Source organism: Gracilinanus agilis, chromosome X (assembly GCF_016433145.1).
Source record: "Gracilinanus agilis isolate LMUSP501 chromosome X, AgileGrace, whole genome shotgun sequence".
NCBI classification, from domain to species: Eukaryota; Metazoa; Chordata; class Mammalia; order Didelphimorphia; family Didelphidae; genus Gracilinanus; species Gracilinanus agilis.
The window spans coordinates 41,245,031-41,264,093 of record NC_058136.1 but is presented as its reverse complement, the minus strand read 5'-3'; the positions used below and the strand labels follow the sequence as shown (position 1 = coordinate 41,264,093).

The window sequence follows — 19,063 nt, the reverse complement described above, 5'->3', positions numbered from 1 at the left end:
AGGCCTAGAGACAGGAGGTCCTGGGTTCAAATCTGGCCTCAGACACTTCCCAGCTGTGTGACCCTGGGCAAGTCACTTGACCCCCATTGCCCACCCTTACCGCTCTTCTGCCTTGGAGCCAATACACGGTATTGACTCCAAGATGGAAGGTGAGGGTTTAAAAAAAAAGAAATTGTGCCAGTATTTTTAATGACTCTAAGCTTCTCCCTGAAACAAGGACCTGTCTTTTAGTATCAATATTCATATAGGGTTATGGATTTAAACATAGAAGAGAACTTAGGGGCCATTAAGTGAACTCATTCATTTTAGGGTTAAGAAAACCAAGGCTAACGGAGGGCAAGTGACCAACCCAGGGTCACACAGCTGGTAAGAGTAATATTAAGGCAGAATCTAAACTCATGTCTTCCTGGCTTTAGGCCTACTGCTCTATACACGTTACTATCTAGTGGCCTAATAATGCCACAGGATTGCAAATTATGGATTACCACCATTGCCAAAGAAGTATTTGTGGTTTTTCCAAAGGGCAGAGGACAGACAAGCATGAGTGACTACTCATAGAGAACTTTACGAAAGTACAGGAGAGATCATCAAAAAGATGTATCACCAGAATGTGGGTCAGGCTAGAAGCCAGAGCAAGAGGTTGACCAGTGGGCCATCTGTATGCTCCATTGGTTCCTTTGTAACGTCAGGAGATCTAGAGTCCAGCGTGTTCGGTAGATCCAGGAGTATATTGCTAAATATTGAAAGATCATCTCTCCATACCAAAAATGTACTCAGGATATACATTTAAGTTTCATCTGCATTATCAATATTTTCACCATCATTTTTTAAGTCTAGACAATCAACAAAAAATAAATCAAGTCCTGATTTGAAGCATTTCTCAATTCCTGAGATTTAAATAAATGCTCATACTGGAACTGGAACCATCAAATTAATTAACTACGCTCGAAAGTCCATCGAGTTGCCCCCAGCACAGCTCTGGTCCGACCTCGTCCTGAGAACACGTACTCCCAAATTTGTAGTATGAGAAGACATGGCTGGGCTGGGGTCTATTCCTTTGGAGGAAGTGTCTACACTGATGAGAAGCCATTCTTTTCAGCTGCTGATCACCCTCACACTCCCCATAAACAATTATTTGTATTTACGTTGAATATCCTGATTGAGGCACGTGGTGCCTAGAGAGAATGCAAACCCCCTCGAGAACAGGGGCTTGTTTCTTTTTTGTCTTTCTATTCCTAATGCCTGGCATCTAGTAGGTACTTAATACATGCTCATCAATTAATTAATTAATTGATCCAGTGAAATAATTAAGTCAGCAGGCTGAATATGGCATATTCGCCTTCTCCCTCCACTTCCAGGTAATAATAATAATAATAATAATTCTATAATGCCTGTGCTGAGTACTTTACAAGTATTATCTCATTTTATCCTCAATCACAATCCTGGCAGGTAGGTGTCATTATTATCATCCCCACTTTACAGCTGAGGAAATGGAAGCAAACAAAAACTAAGGGACTTATCCAAGGTCAGAGCTAGTATAGATCTGAACTCAAGTCTTCCTGACTCCAGGCTCAGTAGTCTAGTTATTATACTACTTAGCTGCCTCAATTGGTTTTTTTTCTGTTTCTTTTAAAAAATTTTTTAAACCCTTAACTTCTGTGTATTAGCTCATAGGTGGAAGAGTGGTAAGGGTGGGCAATGGGGGTCAAGTGACTTGCCCAGGGTCACACAGCTGGGAAGTGTCTGAGGCCGGATTCGAACTTAAGACCTCCTGTCTCTAGGCCTGACTCTCAATCCACTGAGCTACCCAGCTGCCCCCCCAATTGTTTTTTCAATATAACTACTGGGTACCCATATGGAGATTAAGTGGGATAAAAGGAGAGAGTTGGCAAATCTGTAATTTGCTACTCCAGAGCTATCATGCCAGGCACAAAAAGATTTTTTTCTATCTGCACCAATGATGGTCAACATAAATCCGACTTTAGCTGTCTAAACCAGCGTATACGGATGTCCTTGCCTTGAATTTTGTGGCTGAGTCAGGCAATAAAGGTCCCCCCTACCCTCCCCTTTTTGTGCTGTTCTTGAATACTCTCTACACTGGTCAGTGAAACTTCTGGGCAAGTATGGCATCCACGGTGAGGAAACATACTCCTAAATCTCCAGTAAGGCGATGTAAGAAACTTAAAACCACCCATCGTGGGTAGAAGTGAAAACACACGAGGGCAGCATCACATCCAATCAAACTGGAAGACCAGTCAAATTGAGCTAAACTACGCTTGCTGAGTCCTTGTTTATTAGCATTCTTCCTGAAAGCCATGTTTTTTGATTCTCTCCAGCTACTAAGTGCAGAAGCATAATGAGATGAGGCATTTGAAAACGCAGCCTGCACCATGTCACGCTCCCATGGAAAGTAAGTGAGCAAGCTTGAGAGGGAGGGAGGGAGTGAGTGTAGAAGGCATCATTAAAACACTTTCACCTCTCTTGGGTACTATTTAGTATGTGAAACAGTACCCTGAGGCACTGGAGTATCAGAGAGGCCAGAAAGAATGACTACAGCTGCCAAAGGTGTCTCCTTTACAATCAGGGAGTAATTTAAGCTGTGAGAGAATCTGACTCCTGTTTCCCACAGTTTTGCAGTTGGCACTTGGCTCTTTCGTTTATGCATCGTTTCTGCCAATAAGAGATTCCATCCATGGTAGAAGAGAAGCATCGAACTTCACAGGAATGGCCTTCGGGTTGGAAATCAGGAGGCCTATGGCCAAGCTCGGTGATGGTGAACCTATGGCCTGGGTGCCAAAGATGGCACTCAGAGGGCTCTCTTGTGGGCACGTGCCACGCTTCCCACCCAGAGTTTGTTACTAGAAAGGCAGAGGGACTCGGGCAGAGCTGCTCCCTTCCTCCTCTCTACTGAGCCTGATGACATTTTTTATATCCCCCATCCCTCTGCCCAGCAGTCCAATGGGAGCACTTTCTCCCTCCCCTGTGTAAAGGCCTGGGCTGGGGGTTGTACCCAGCATGTAGTGTGGGGGGAGGGACACGACACTTGGTCTCCAAAAGGTTTGCCATCACTGGCCCAGCCCTTGCTCTGAAACTGCCTAGCTGTGACTTGGGCTAAATCCCTGCATGTCTCTCAGCATCGATGCCCTTCTCTGGAGTGTATCTTATAGGAATGGTACAAGTATAAGATAAAATCACGTAGAAGAAAATATTTTGGGAAATTTCAAATGCTAAGAAAATGACAGTATTCTCTTTCTCTTTCTCTATGGGTAGTCACCTTTTTTTTCCTTAAAATATCCCTTTGGGGCAGGAGAGGTTTGAAAGGAGGTAGAAGCATGGAAAGAATACAGCCCCTTGGAGTCGGAGGGCCTGGATCCAAATCCGTGCTTTGCTACTCAGTGCATGTGGTGACCTTGGACATGTAACTAACTACTTCTCAGGACTTCGGTGAAATCCTTTATAAAATGAACGGATTGTGCGGCAATTTGTTATTACATGTGAATGGTAAAAAATAAAATAAAAAATAAAATGAAGTGGTTAGACTGGATGATCTCTAGTTTTTGAGTAGAAAGGAAGTCTGGGATATTTACTTGCAGAGTAATCAAAGCCCTCACTTCTTTCTCCCTGGGGAGAGCAAAAGTTTACAAACCGGGCCTCTAAATAGCCGAAGGACAAGCAAACGCCAGCTTTTAGACTACTTATCTCTCAGGGATTCAATGTTCTTGCTTAAAGACACGAACACGGAAAGCAACTGAATCTCTTTAGCAATGCCTATGTGCCAACGGAAGTCATAAATCTCAGCTGGAAACTACTGGCCCTACCCTTCCTGGATAGCCTATTTATGACATGGTTCTGGTCCATTTCTAATTAGAAAAAAATGTGTCCATTGACTGGAAGAGAGTGGGAAGGAGAATGGCATCCTTGGTCCATTTAGGAAAAAGGAGAGAAGATATTAGAACGAGCCCCAAATCTCAATTGTTCTTCTTCAGTTCTGTCCCCAAGTTTGGGTGGGCCCCGGGAATGTGGCCCTTAAAGTCCTGGCCTTGGCACTACGGCTTTTTCCAAAACAACGGGGAGAGGGTCCAGCTGCATCTCTGAGGCCTCATACCAGCCTGAGAACTGCACAGGAGTATCTGTAACAAAGCTACAAATCACAGCTGCTGCCAAGGCTCAATTACCCAGTGACTATCGTATTGTGCCGAGATCATAAGCTTGTTTCTGGAGGTCAGCACACCACTGTGCCGTGGATTTTTTTTTTATTTGAGAAGAAACATATGGCCACGGCCGAGGCTGAGAAAGTGAGCATCCTTGCCAAAGTCACTGTGATAACAGCCTCGGCTATGCCTATAATAATGGTCCTGAGTAACATTTGGAATAATAACGCTTGACCAGATGTTAACACATGTCACACGGTTTGCACTGGGTTCCCATTTCTTTGGGGATAATAGATTCATTATACTACATGGCCCACAATTCTCTCTCAATCTATAGATTTCCCTCTCAAAGACCAAACTAAGGCATGTCCCAGAGTTTTCAAATCTCTGGGGCTTGGGTGGCCTTCTAGTCTAAACCCAGACCCAACGAGGATCCCCTATCTTGATTCCCCAAGAAGGGGACGTTCGGCCTTTGTTGGAAGCCCGTGTTCCAATCATAAGGAACCTACTCTCTCCAAAGGCGGCCCACTGGGTGCGCTTTTGGAAAGCTATAATTGGTGGGAAATGTTTCTTGACATGAACTCAAAATCAGCCTCCGTGACTTCCACTGCATTCTGCTCTCTGGGGTCAAAGTGGACAAGCTTAATCTCTCGTCTACATGACAGTCCTCCCAATACTTGGACGGAGCTAGCAGGTTCCCCCTTAAATCTCCTCTTCTTCAGATTAAGCACCCCCAGTTCTTTCAGGCGGTCCTCACGTGGCATGAGCTTCATCATCCTGGCTGCCCTCCTCCGTGTGCTCTCCAGCTTATCAACCTTCCTAAAATGGGATGCCCAGAAATGAACACAAGGCTCTGGAATTTATCTGACTAGGAAAGCATATTGGGACTATATCACTTTCCCCATGCTGGACGCCAGGCCTCTAATAGTACAGCTCATGATCGATCATATTAGCCATTTTGGCTCCCATAGCACTCTTCTGACTCCCACTCAGACCCCTAAATCTTTTGCAGATGAATGACTATTTAGCCAAGCCTCTCCCATCTTATATTTACAAAGCTGATTCTTTTGGAACCCGAGTTTAAGGCCCCCCCTCCCCCCCGCCACACACACACACACTAAAGTGGGTCTCTTTCCAGCGGCCCTCCTATGATTCCCTGACAAGCTCAAGCTCCTCAGAGATCCTGGCTGCCATCTACTGCGTTGGCTATCCATTGTAAGAAGTGCCCACACACACAACATTTGCTTCAGCTCCTCTGCTAGAGATACAGTGGGATTGGGTCTGTCTCGAAAGTATAATCAGCTTGATTTGTTGGATTTGAGGCTTAGGAAAAGCAGCTTCCTGGTTTTATAATCCCAATGTATACTCATTCTTCTCTCTTCCCATAGGTTCTTGTCGTCACCCTAACGGAGTGAGAAAGCTGACTCGCTGGGCCCCATGGGTATACCAGTTTTATGAAATAACAGAGAGCCTGGCCAGCTAACTAGGACTTGTTGGCTGTTAGGCCTCTCGTTGTATATGTCGTGGGATGGCTACTTCCTAAAATACGCTCAAATCCACATAGATGATACATTATATATAGATTTCAGATATTTATTCAACTTAAATTCAAAGGCTCAAGTGCTAGTGAATCCTCCTAGCAACATTACCATGCCTGCTAATCAGTCTAATGCTGCCAGCTGGACCAAAGCCCATGAAAAGCAGGCCTCGTGCCCTGATCCCATTGGCTTGGATGCCAAGCTCTGTAGATTATCCAGCTGCATGCGTTGATTGTATTCTAGTTCTTACGTTCAGCATTATTATTTTATGCTTAAAAATACTGGCCTCCATTTTGATTCGTAGAAGACAAATGCAGGCTGGGGCTGGAGATGGCACGTGTTTTCAACGGAAACAAATGATGCCGTAAGAAGTAAGAAGACAATCAAGGGTCGATATTATATGTTGATCGCTCTGCCCTCATCAACGGGCAAACTGCTTCCCATGATGCGTTTGTGTACAGTAAGCAACTAACATTTTGAGAAGGGACCTTCTAAAATTCCCGTTTCTCAATTTAGGAATAGACTAGTAGGGAAAGGAAATGGGGCTCCATTAGTAAAATGGCAGGCTCGAAACAGAGAGGCAGACGTAGATTTCTAAAACATGGATGTTCTGGCCATGCTGTGTGGTCAACAGCCTTAGAGAGAGACAAACCAGCTGAACCCGAGGTAGGGAATGTCTAGCTTTGCTTGATTTTTGAGTGTCCTTATAATATAGTTCAAGGGGCAAGTTGCATGTTAGCACTAATATTCCAGATCCCCTCCTGGATGGGGTAAGCTAAAGTGTTAGCTGCTGACTCAGTTTCCCTTTTGCAGTGCAAATGTATATGATTAAAATCTAGACTCGATTTATTCAGAGCACATGTAGAATTAGCCCCAAGTCAAAGCTAGAATGAAACAAAGACAATGTGATCCAACAATTGTCTGTGGTCTGTCCTGCTGCCTCAGTGGGCCAGAACCAGGCATATCGAGAAGGAAAGCAGTGATCCCTAGAGAGAAATTCAGCCTGGAACAGTCTAGCTCGGGTTTATCTTAATGGGCAATGTACATTCTAGTGGGAGTGAGCTGATGGATTGCACGCCAATTCTATACGACTGAAGGAATATCGAATCCAAAGGGTCCTGGCCACGTTTGTGGCCCCTATTTGTAGGGGTAATCAGTTACTATCTTGAAATACATTAAACGAGCCAAGGCTAAGAAACGAAGGCGGGTAATGGGAATGTGACAAGTACTCAAATTCTCTGGCTTCCTGGGCCATGAGATAGGCACGCTTGGCTAACTCCACTCTCCTTCATCATCTGTTAATTACCAATGACCTCTTCCACCCGCAGCATCGTGATGACTGTGTGGCATAATGCTTCCTTACCTCCCCCACCGGCAGTATTTAAGGGCTGAGCCCTCTAGGAAAAGCCATACAACTTCTAGAAACATAACCACACGAGACAAGAATATCGCCATCGTTAATTACTGTCCATAACCCCTTTGGGTTTAGATGCTCCCTTTTGGAATCTCCACTGTTTTTACCCCTGGCAATAAACCATTCGGACACCTCCTCCTATTTTTCAACTCCAGCTCCCTGCGATCCGTACTTATATACTCTTATTAAAAGAGAAAAATGCTCACTCGGCTGAAAATACAGTAGTTACATTTTCTGTGCAAGGCTTGAAAAATAGGCTACTATGCTCCTCCAAGATTAGAACATATTTTTGGCACTCCTATGTGTATACTATGTCCAAATGCTTTCCGGCACACTACATTTTACAAGCAAGAAAGGTAACAACTTATTTCCAAAGAGACAGTAAATGGGAAAATATGCTAAAAATCCAGCAGCAAACTTTGCAGCCTCACAATACTTTTTAGGTGAGCAAGCTAGACACTCTTTAAATTCTGGGCTCTTTTATTTCCTTTTTTACAGTTTTGAGACGCGAAGTCTGGCAGTTTTCAGAAGAATTCTGAGGTTTCAAAAGTTTGAAATAGCAATTTGATTTATGGAGGGTGGGAACCGCATTTCGAATTAGTCTTAAATTCCCATGGATCTCAACCAAATGGCTGAAGAATGCATGCGTGCACGTGGTCCAGATCATGATGTGGAAGTTGGATATGCATCACAGGCTTCTGAGGTAGTACATTAAGTACATATATCTTGGACGGTTGAGGCTGTCCAGTATGGTAAGGGCCCAGAATGGAGATGGAGGAGAAGGAGGAGGAGGAGGAGGAGGAGGAGGAGGAAGAGGAAGGGGGGAGATAGAGGAAAAGGAAGGGGAGAAGGAAATGGAAAACGAAGAGATAGAAGAGAAGGATGGGGGAAGAGGAGGAGGAGGAGGAAGAGGAAGGGGGGAGATAGAGGAAAAGGAAGGGGAGAAGGAAATGGAAAACGAAGAGATAGAAGAGAAGGATGGGGGAAGAGGAGGAGATAAAGGAGAAGGATGGTGAGGAAGAGATGGAGGAGAAGGATGCGGAGGAGGACAACAGACCAGATCATTCTTTGGAGATCATATGAAAGTTTCAGTGATCCCCGAGCTGCTGACTGCTGCAAAAATCCATTTGCTCAACCCCCAAATTTTCCTGACAGTGCTGTATGGCCCAAACTCATAGAACACAGTGATCTCAGAAGACCCAAAAGGCAATGGGGGAAACATGGGTGTTGGCTCTCACTGTGCTGCAGCATATTATCGATGATGACTCGTGCTCACCCGTGATGTGACATAAAAGCCATAATCGAGGCCACATATAAGCAGAAAAAAGGGGGAGAGTAGAATAACAGCCCCGTCCTAGCATGCATCGGGTTGAAGAATGACGAGGAGAAGACTTCTAGCAGCCTGTGTAGGTTCTCTAGGTGGTGGGCCGAGGGGGCTCTGTTCAAAAATCACCCACAAGCTAAAAGTAAATGTTTGGGACCCGAGCTGCATGCATGGGTTAAGGGAACACTCTCTTTGCTGAGACACAGATCCAAAGAAACATCAGCCCCTAAGCAGGAATTCCAAATTGGCTTTAGTACCCAGCATTAGTTAAGAAGCCTATCTCTTACCTCCTCCATGTCTGGCACTGGCTGCCCAGCTGCCTGGAATAGACTCCCTCCTCACCTCTGCCTTCCAGTTTCCCTCCTTCTTTCTAAGCTCAGCTCAGATGCCATCTCCTATTGGAAGCCTTCCCTGATCCCGCCCCTCCAAGCTTAATGCTCCCTCCCTTCTCCTCCTCCAGTCACCCTGCAGAGATGCCGGGATGTAACCATCTAATCTATGGGAGGCTCCTGTCTAACCTCCCTCTGAGAGAAGGGAAGCATCTGGAGGGCCTGCTACTTTCTAGACTGTGCCCTGCACGTGGAGATGTGTCCAATGGAATGACCAAGCTACTTCTAGTTTAGCTGGCTAGGGTGGGCTCGGAAAGCCCTTTCCACTTTCGCCTCCCTACTCCCAACAGTCCCTTGAGGTAGGTGGAACAGGGCATTCTCCCCACTTCACAGATGAGGAAACTGAGCCCAGTGCTCTTGTGTGATTTGCCTGTGGTCACAGAGAATAGTGGAGCTCATTCCTTTTCACTACCAGCTTCCGTTCCTCAGCCTCCAAAAACAAGAGAGGAAGTCCTGGCCAGCTCTGCAGAGATGCGGCCTTTGCTTTTACAGTTAAGGACTGATTCACAATGTGGAGAAACCACTGCACTCCTCCCAAGCCCGTATCTTCCATCATCGCCCACGTTCTCATCATTCCCTGTGCCAGGATGATGTGGAAGAAGCGGGGTGCATCTCAGGCTCGAGAGGATTTGGGGTGCTAGGCTGAGCTGTCTCCCTGGGGCTAGCCCGTCCTCAAGGGGCTGGTCTCCAAGCAGCACCTTGGCACTTCTGATCTAAGGGCAGCTAAGCCTCTTGGGCAGCTCTGTAATTCAGAAAATTGCCCCATTCCTCCCAGGACTGGGCCACAGCCAGGCTGGTTACAGGGCACAAGAGTGAGTACATTCGGGCCTCCAGAAGAGACAAGATATTACGCAGCTTCCACTCAGTTATTTCTCCTTCTCCCTTCCAGGCCAGCTCTTCGGCCGAACGTCCAATTTGACCCTCGCTCAGTGCTTTTTATGAGCTTGGCCAGGCCCGGCTCTGATCTCTCCACTAAATGCTGCGTTTAATGTCTCCTGGAGCTAAGAAGGATTGTAGCAACTTACTAAAGGGTTTGTTTTTGTCTCTGTGGAGAAAGTCTCCAAGTGCATTTCCCAGCATTAAGAGGAGACCTCTCCGGACCCAGGAGGGAAGCACTTCACATTCCTGAAGGAAGCTGGCTATCTGTGATCAGATTTGGGATTGGAAAAATCGGGTCAGAGAAGCACGAGCAAAGAGAAGCTGCTTCCCTGTGAATGAGCAGCCTGGGTGCCCGAGCCCCTTTCCAGCCCTCTCTAATTAGGATGGAAAGAAATCAAGATCAAGAAATTGCAGAGATCATGTAGGACCCATACGAAATCTGTTATTCTTTTATGAATGAGAGAGAGAGAGAGAAAGAATGGCATAGTGAATTGAAAGCTGTCCTCGGAGCCCTGGGTTCAAATCCTACCTCAACAACACTCATCAAATGGACAACTTCACTTAACCTCTCAGTGTCCCCAGGCAAGATTCTTTTTTTTAAACCCTCACCTTCCATTTTGGAGTCAATACTGTGTATTTGGCTCCAAGGCAGAAGAGTGGTAAGGGTAGGCCATGGGGGTCAAGTGACTTGCCCAGGGTCACACAGCTGGGAAGCGTCTGAGGTCAGATTTGAACCCAGGACCTCCCATCTCTAGGCCTGACTCTCAATCCACTGAGCTACCCAGCTGCCGCCCACCCCTCCCCTCCCCAGGCAAGATTCTAAGACTTTAAGGTACAGTTTATTAATCTGATTGGTGCAGAGCCTTTCCATACCATTATCTGCCTCCACACCATCACCATCACTCAAAAAAAATAAAACAACAGAATTATAGGAATGATGGATTGCTCATTTAGTCCTCACCAATCTCTTCATCAAGTAGATACTGAAAACTACCTCCTTGAAAGTTTTACCTTCTCTGATCCTTCTACTTCTCTGATGATTTCCTTTCTCCTTTGTGGGCCTCCTCTTCTTCCTCCTTCCCCTGGAAATACGGGTGCTCCTCAAGCTTCTGTTCTTAGCCCTCTTCTCTCTGTGTTCTCTCCCTTAGAGCTCTCGTTTATTTCTAGGGTGTCATCCATCGCCTCTCTAGATGGGGAACTCCCAGATCTCTACCTCTAGCTCTAAGTTCTTTCTAACTCTCCAGTCTAACATTTCTTAATTTAGTCATCTTCCCTTCCCCCTTCTCGCTCACTAAACAAAATAAAAAACTTACCACGTCGCATATTCGGGTCTTCATAGTCTTCTGCGAGACTTAATCTTCAACTACTCCCTTCAGTGTAGTTGCCCCAAATGCGACTACTCAATATGGTGTGGAGGAAAAAGGGCTGATCCTGGAGTCTGGAAACTTTGTTTCCAATTCCGGTTTTGCCATTTTCTGATTGGATGGTCATGGACGCCACGTTTGACTTCATGAAAATGCAACTTTTTCATCTAGAAAATGGGGGAGGCCATATCTGTACTCACATCCTGTCAAGATGGCTGGTGGCGGAGGCGTGGGGGCGTGGCCTTTTGCTGACCTTGAAATGCCAGAGCTTGCTTTGCCACTGTTAGAGAAGCCCAAACTCACTTAGCTACTTTTCCTACCCTTTTGCTTTGTCAGTCATTTGACTAAGACACTGAACCCACCGATCCCAACTCGTCGAAAGCCCACCCTGCTCAGCTCAGATCCCACCTCTTCCTCCAAGCCGTCTCCCCTGAATCTCTTTCGTAGCACACACACACTTGGAATCAGCTATATGGTGCCCACCATACAGTACCTGAGGATAAACTTCTGGAGGGTCACGTCAGATCTGTCCTGGTTTGGGGGCTTTGTGTTCCTGCAGCTTAGGTACCTCCCAACAACCCTGGGAGGTAGGTAGAGCACATATTGGCAGGGTTCCATACTTGCTAGGCACTCACTCAATATTAAGTCCATGCGGCTCTCTTGTCCCCCCCCTCCCCACCTCAAAATTGTCAATCAGTTGACCAATCAAGAAGCATTTATAAAGTGTTTCGCATATTTCAGGTGCTGTGCTGAGTAAGCCGCACAGAGCCGGAGCGGGCCTTGTCCTCAAAGAGCTAATGGTAGAGATGGCCGGCCGTACTTAGGAAGCTCTCTGTTAGGCAAGGTTCTGTACCACAAATTGATCAACCATGAGACTGGGAAGATGGTCCTGTCATGGCTGGAGAACTGGCTTAGAGACAGAAATGGGGATAACCAGGCCTTTCTCTGAATGAAGAAACAGTTCCTTCCAGGGGTGGAGCCAAGATGGCGGAGTAAGGCAGAGCAGCTCAAGGTCACCATCAGAATCCCCTCCAATCAATATTTATAAAAGGCCACAAGACAAATCTGGCCTCAGACACTTCTCAGCTGTGTGACCTCGGGCAAGTCACTTGACCCCCATTGCCTACCCTTACCACTGTTCTGCCTTGGAGCCAATATACAGTATTGACTCCAAGACGGAAGGTGAGGGTCTAAAAAAAAAAAAAAAAAGGCCACAAGATCCTAGGTTCAAATCCAGCCTCAGACACTTTCCAGCTGTGTGACCCTGGACAAGTCACTTGACCCCCATTGCCTACCCTTACCACTGTTCTGCCTTGGAGCCAATATACAGTATTGACTCCAAGACGGAAGGTGAGGGTCTAAAAAAAAAAAAAAAGGCCACAAGATCCTAGGTTCAAATCCAGCCTCAGACACTTCCCAGCTGTGTGACCCTGGACAAGTCACTTGACCCCCATTGCCCACCCTTACCACTCTTCCACCTAGGAGCCAATACACAGAAGTTAAGGGTTAAAAAAAAAGGAAAAGAAAAAGAAGGGAAAAAAAACTTCCATAAGATAAATACAGGAGTGAAAGAACCAACCAGGAGACAAACAGAAACATCTTCCAAGAAAAGAAAGTCTGAATGAAGAGACACAAAGAGCAGAATCCACGGGGTAGAGATGCTTGGGTCAGTTTCATGGAGGATGTTTTCAACAATGATCTAGATCAGTGATAGGCAAACTAGGGCCCGAAGGCCAGATGTGGCCCCCTGAAATGTTCTATGTGGCCTCACAACATTATTCCTAATCTGACAAATACTAGGAATAGGATACAATACGATGAAACTTGGAAAGAGTCGCCTTAGAAACAGACTGACAGAGGAGCATTTCCTTTCCTTTGACCCCTCTTTAGAAAGTTTGCCCATCACTGAATTCTAGGACGATGGAGAGGACACAAGTAAATGGAGAATTCTTCACTGCACTGAGCCTTGTTCTCCTACTCACTAGCTGGGTGACTTTGGGCCTCCCTTTCTTTTTAAAATGAAGCAGATGGACTATTGGATTCCTAAGTCTCTGGCAGTTCTCTAATAGTTCTTCCCGTAATGCAATAAAATGCAGGACAACATACTAAGGAGCAGATGAGCTTCAATGTGAGACAAAGTCTATAATTAAGAAGAAACAGCTTGAACCTCATTAATAAGAAGAAAGGCAGGGTGATCAAATGGTTAGAGAGTCAGCCTATGCATAAAGAGGTTCTGGGATCAAGGCTCCCCTCCCTCTCCCTCCACCCATCCCGTACTGGCTATATGACCCAGAGCCAGCCCCTCGAGTCCTCGGTGCCCGTGCTGAACTTTCTAAGACGATTAAATTGCAGAGTGGGTGCTGATCCACAATGCTAAAAAGAGTCCCCTCGCTTGGAGTTCTCCACACCAATGAAATCACAGGCCCAAAAGGAAATGTCTAGAAAAAGAGGCACCAAGCTAGAGCTTCCAACCCAGGAAAGAAACCCAAGAGACAGCTCAATTGGGTTCTGAAGACGTTGCCAGGAGGCCAAAAGCCAGCGACACAGAGGAAATATGAGTTTACCCTGGGACGAAAAGATTTTTCTGAAAGTCACTGTGGAGTCAACCTACTGGGCCTTTAAAGAGATGGAAGTCAAGGAAGAAGTAGGAGCTGGGAACCTCGTGCAGAGGCAAGCAAGAATTCAATGTTCCATGCTGGAATCTCCGCCTTGAAAAAAGAAAACATTATGAATTTTTTACTGAAACTGTTTGGAGAAACATTTTGGAGGGGGAGCCAGGCGGAATGTGAAGATAAGAACAGCCACATCCTTTCCCCGCTAGTTATTTGTCTCGGGACTAGGTAACCACCGTGTACGTTAACTGAGCCTTTCTCGGCCCCTCTCCTTATTCATACTTGACAAGAACCTTCTCAGAGGGATGACAACGTCCAGAAAAGGAAATTCCACAGTTTCACCTGCGGAGGGAAAAGACTTAGACGCAGAGATTGGGGGATCTGGATGTTGGGCTCTAGCACGGGAGCCTCTAGTGCCTTGTGGGGAAGGCCCTGCGGCCTGGATGGGTTTTCAGAAATTTTGCCCCCAACTCTGGCCGGCTGCTCATCAGCTTTACCATGCCTCTCCCCCCTCTTCTCCATCCCAATCCCCCGTTGAGCCAGGGAGAAGAATTACTCAAATTCTTCCCCTGTTCTCTTCTCCTACCCAGGGGCCAGTGGGAATGGGTCGATTTCCTGGGCAGAGTGGCTGCTGATGAGTTCTCCACACCAATGAAATCCCAGGACCAAAAGGAAATGTCTAGGAAAACAGGCACCAAGCTAGGGCGTCCCACCCAGGAACCAAACCCAAGAGTCAGCTCAATTGGATTCTGAAGCCAATAACTCTAATAAATAACGCAAATAACTAGCGGGTGCCTGGATGGACTCCCGAGACCATCCCTTTCCTCCACTGCCCCTGGCCACTGAGGAGCTTGAGGCCGCAGAATGGGTTCATTGATAAGGGAAGGCAGTTATCCCTTGACACCGAAGTCTAGGGAAGACAACAACGGAAGGGCCCCCAAAGAACTAGGAAGTAGGGCACATCCTGGGAGCTTTTCACACCCACCTGAAGGACCGAATGGAGGGGAGGCCATGGGAGGAAAAATTGTTGCAATGTTTGAGGTTTTGTTACTGCTGAAGGACAAATTGTTTTTTTTTTTTTAAAAAAGGGCATTTTTTGCAACAACAACAAAAAAAGGGGCTCTCAAGGATCAGAAAACATGTCATTGCTAGAGCTTGAAGGGACCTTCTGGTATAATGTCTGCACATAATGGGAGCCTAATAAATGTTCTTTATTTGTTTGTCATACAGATGTCATTCACCTCTCATCTTACAGTTGAAATTTAGGCCCACGGGGGCAGCTGGGTAGCTCAGTGGATTGAGAGCCAGGCCTAGAGACGGGAGGTCCTGGGTTCAAATCTGGCCTCAGACACTTCCCAGCTGGGTGACCCTGGGCAAGTCACTTGACCCCCATTGCCCACCCTTACCACTCTTCTGGCTTGGGGCCAATACACAGTATTGACTCCAAGACGGAAGGTAAGGGTTTAAAAAAAAAGAAATTTAGGCCCATAGGAAGTTAAGTGACTTACTTAAGGTAATACAGCTAGTGGCAAGACTAGAACCTAGGTTTCCTGATCTCCTACCCAATGCTTGAGAGTTATTATTATTGAATAATCATAAAAATAGCATGTAGCACTTGAAGGTTTACAGAGCACTTTGCAAAATTAGCTAAGAAAAAAAGAAAGAGGAAATTGCTCACGCTAACTACAAGTTAAAACAACTCTCGGGTTTGACCTCACACTACCAAGAATTACACAAATGGGGGGCAGCTGGATAGCTCAGTGGATTGAGAGCCAGGCCTAGAGACGGGAGGTCCTGGGTTCAAATCTGGCCTCAGACCCTTCCCAGCTGTGTGACCCTGGGCAAGTCACTTGACCCCCATTGCCTAGCCCTTACCACTCTTCTGCCTTGGAGCCAATACACAGTATTGACTCCAAAATGGAAGGTAAGGGATTAAAAAAAAAAAAGAAAAAAAAAAAGAATTACACAAATGGCACATGCTGGAAGGGCTGTGGGAAGAGAGGCATACTAATGCACTGTTGGTGCAGCTGTTAACTGGTACAGCCTTCCAGAAAACAATCTGGAGCCATGCTAGAAAGGCTGTATGCCCTTTGTCCCATATGGGACATACACTGCGAGGAGGATGGCTCAAAGAAAGGTCTCACGTAAAGAAAATATGGCAAGCAGCATTTTTTGTGTTGACGAGACAACTGAAAACAAAGGGGGTGGGTGCCCAGGAGCTGGGGAATGGCTGGATGATTTGGAATGTGCAATGTCCCCATCGCCCTGTGGGAAATGACTAATCTGAAGAAGTCAAAAAGACTTGGGAAGACTTTGGGTCAATTTATGCAAAGGGAAGGACAAGAACAATCCACATGATGGTCCCAGTGAAAGGGAGACGTGCCCAGAAGACATCAGAGTTCCCATCAGGACCCAGCTGTCTTCAGAGGGCTCACTGCAAGTCAAAGACAGGGGGCTGGAGCTGCAGAATGGCTGCTGTCGGATATGGCCAGTGTGCTATGAAAGGAAATGCAAGGGGGAAAAATCTCTTCCTTCATATGGATGTCATCGTTATGGATGGCATTTCGATTATTGCTCTGCATCAGTTCAGAACAAATCTTTCTGTTTCTCAGCATGTCTCTTATTATTTTGTACTACACGATGATATTCCATTACCTTCAAGGCAGCTGGGTGGAGCAGTGGATAGAGTCAAGAAGACTTGAGTTCAAATCCAGCCTCAGACCCTTACTAGCAATTTGACTCTGGGCAAGTCATTTCCCCACTGTCTGCCTCAGTTTTCTCAACTATATGATGGGGATCCCGACAACACCTGCATCCCTGAGTTTTGGTGAGGGTCCAGTGAGATAATATTTGTAACGAGCATCAGAATCCTCAAAGTGCTGGAAGAATGCTAGTTGTTGTCATTGTTATTACTACGGTTATGTTTAGGAGTGTTCAGCCATTCCTTGAGGACAAGACGCTGTTTCACTTTGGATTTTTTGCCAAAGTATCTGTCTAGCACGGAGTGCCTGGCAATGCTCGTGACTTGGCTGCCAGGTGCCCACTATGCTTCCATTGTTTTGGCTGCCGCTGGAAATATTGCAGCTCTCTTTTCATCTTTCACTTCCTTCGGCCAGAGATGCCTAGGCTTGCGATTGCTTGGGTTAAAGGGTTAAAGTTCACCACACTTGAAAGAACCTCACGATCTCAGACAAATGACTTCCTCTCTCTGGGTTAAAGTTTCCTCTTTAAAACTGGAATGCACTAATTGATCTCCAAGCTCTCTCTCCTCCAGCTCTAACATTCCAGGATTTAATGATTCGAGGAGTAACCTTTCCCTTTTGCTTCCCTTCCCTTGCCCCAATCCTTGGGCCCTCTCAGGTCCAGCTCGAGTTTCAACTTTGCCATGAAGTCAGTTCCACAAAGGACCACTTTGGCTTCTCTCTTTTGTGGCCCTCCTCTACTACTCAAGGCCTACACCACACAACTGAACACAACGACTTGTTGCGCCTATCTTCTGCTATTGTTTTCAAGGTGTCACTCTAAATCGCCCAACTGGATTGCCAACTCCTGGGGCTCAGGGATCCTGGCTTCTTGCCTTTTGTTCCCCTTCCGGGGTAGCACAGAGCTGTATCCACAGTGGGAGCTCAAAACCTTCTTTTTTTTAACATTTTAAAACCCTTAACTTCTGTGTATTGGCTCCTAGGGGGAAGAGTGGTAAGGGTGGGCAATGGTGGGGGTCAAATGACTTGCCCAGGGTCACACCTGGGAAGTGTCTGAGGCCGGATTTGAACCTCGGACCTTCTGTCTCTAGGCCTGACACTCAATCCACTGAGCTACCCAGCTACCCCCCCCATAAAGTCTTTTTTTTCCTTTTTTTTAAAACCTTAACTTCTGTGTATTGGCTCCTTGGTGGAAGAGTGGTAACGGTAGGCAATGGGGGTCAAGTGACTTGCCCAGGGTCACACAGCTAGGAAGTGTCTGAGGCCGCATTTGAACCCAGGACCTCCCGTCTCTAGGCCTGACTCTCAATCCACTGAGCTACCCAGCTGCCCCTCAAAACCTTCTTGGTGATTGAGTGATGCTCACTGGTGAAATATCTCACAAGTGCCCCAAGCATCTGTCACATTTTTCTCCAAAGAGTTGGACAGCCAAAGTGATACTGGCCAAGACGTTTGTGGAATAAAGCAGGCTTTCTCTCTTTTCACCAAAGTCACTTTTGGAAGAAAAAAAGGCATTGAGAGCTATGGTAAAGAGACACCTTCAAGGGCACAAGGAAGATGGGACACCGCCATCTACTGATAAGAATAATTCGAATCAGGTGCCCACTCAGTTTCTCTCAAGGGCAAGACTAAGATGAGATAGATTGTTGATTACAATATACATTTCTAAAGCACCAAACCAGTAACTTTGGGGGAAGTGAGTACAAAGAGAATCAAATAAATGTAAAAGACAAAGGAACCCAGGAAGTATGGAAATGGCACTATTTTTGTCACATGGTCCAGTGGTAGAATCTGGTCTCTGTTCTGACAATAGTTCCGTGACTTTGGACAAGTCATTTTATTTCTGTGGATCTCAGTTTCTTCATGTGCAAAATGGTTCCCTTTGAGCTCTAATATTCTATGACAATATATCATTGTAGTGGTCCTCACAGCTTTATGCGTTCTCAGTTTCTATACTGAAAAACTAACCTTTCCTTACTCCTAAAAACTCAGTCAATCAATCAATACATATCTATCACTTACTATAGATGGCAGATATGGAAGTCATCTTCATGGAGATGATAATTAAGCACATGAGAGCTTACAAGATAACCAAGAGAAGGGGCAGCTGGGTAGCTCAGTGGATTGAGAGTCAGACCTAGAGATGGGAGGTCCTGGGTTCAAATCCGGCCTCAGACACTTCCCAGCTGTGTGATCCTGGGCAAGTCACTTGACCCTCATTGCCCACCCTTACCACTCTTCTGCCTTGAAGCCAATACACAGAAATTAAGGGTTTAAAAAAACTTTTAAAAAAGATCAGCAAGAGAGTGTAGAAAGAAAAGAGGGATAAAAAAATTGCATCACATTTTGAAAGTCAGATTCATCATTTAGGGAAAATTTGTCAGTATTAAATTCAATCAGGAATATTTAAAAAAAAAAGAAAAGAGGGAGCTGCTAGGTGGCTCAGTGGATTGAGAGTCAGGCCTAAAGATGGGAGGTCCTAGGATCAAATCTGGACTCAGACACTTCCTACCTAGCTGTGTGACCTTGGGAAAGTCATTTAGCCCCCATTTCCTGCCCTTACTGATCTTCTGCCTTGGAACCAATACACAGTATCGATTCTAAGACAGAAGCTAAGGGTTTAAAAAAGAAGGAGGGAAAGGGAGAAAGGAAAAAAAGAGAGAAAGAGAGGAAGGGGGAAAGGAAGAGAA

The 19,063-nt window shown here is 45.9% G+C and overlaps 1 protein-coding gene across 1 annotated transcript in view; it reads right to left on the bottom strand.

Moving 5' to 3' along the window:
- The window catches only part of ZNF711 (zinc finger protein 711), a 107,206-nt gene that overhangs the window by 72,181 nt on the left and 15,962 nt on the right, over positions 1–19,063 (bottom strand). The window contains exons 6-9 of the mRNA XM_044682812.1: positions 13,671–13,767; positions 9,197–9,393; positions 8,380–8,541; positions 4,829–4,970 (exon numbers count right to left, since the gene is read on the bottom strand). Of these exons, the coding sequence (XP_044538747.1) occupies positions 4,829–4,970; positions 8,380–8,541; positions 9,197–9,393; positions 13,671–13,767 (598 nt within the window). The remainder of the gene's footprint in view (positions 1–4,828; positions 4,971–8,379; positions 8,542–9,196; positions 9,394–13,670; positions 13,768–19,063) is intronic.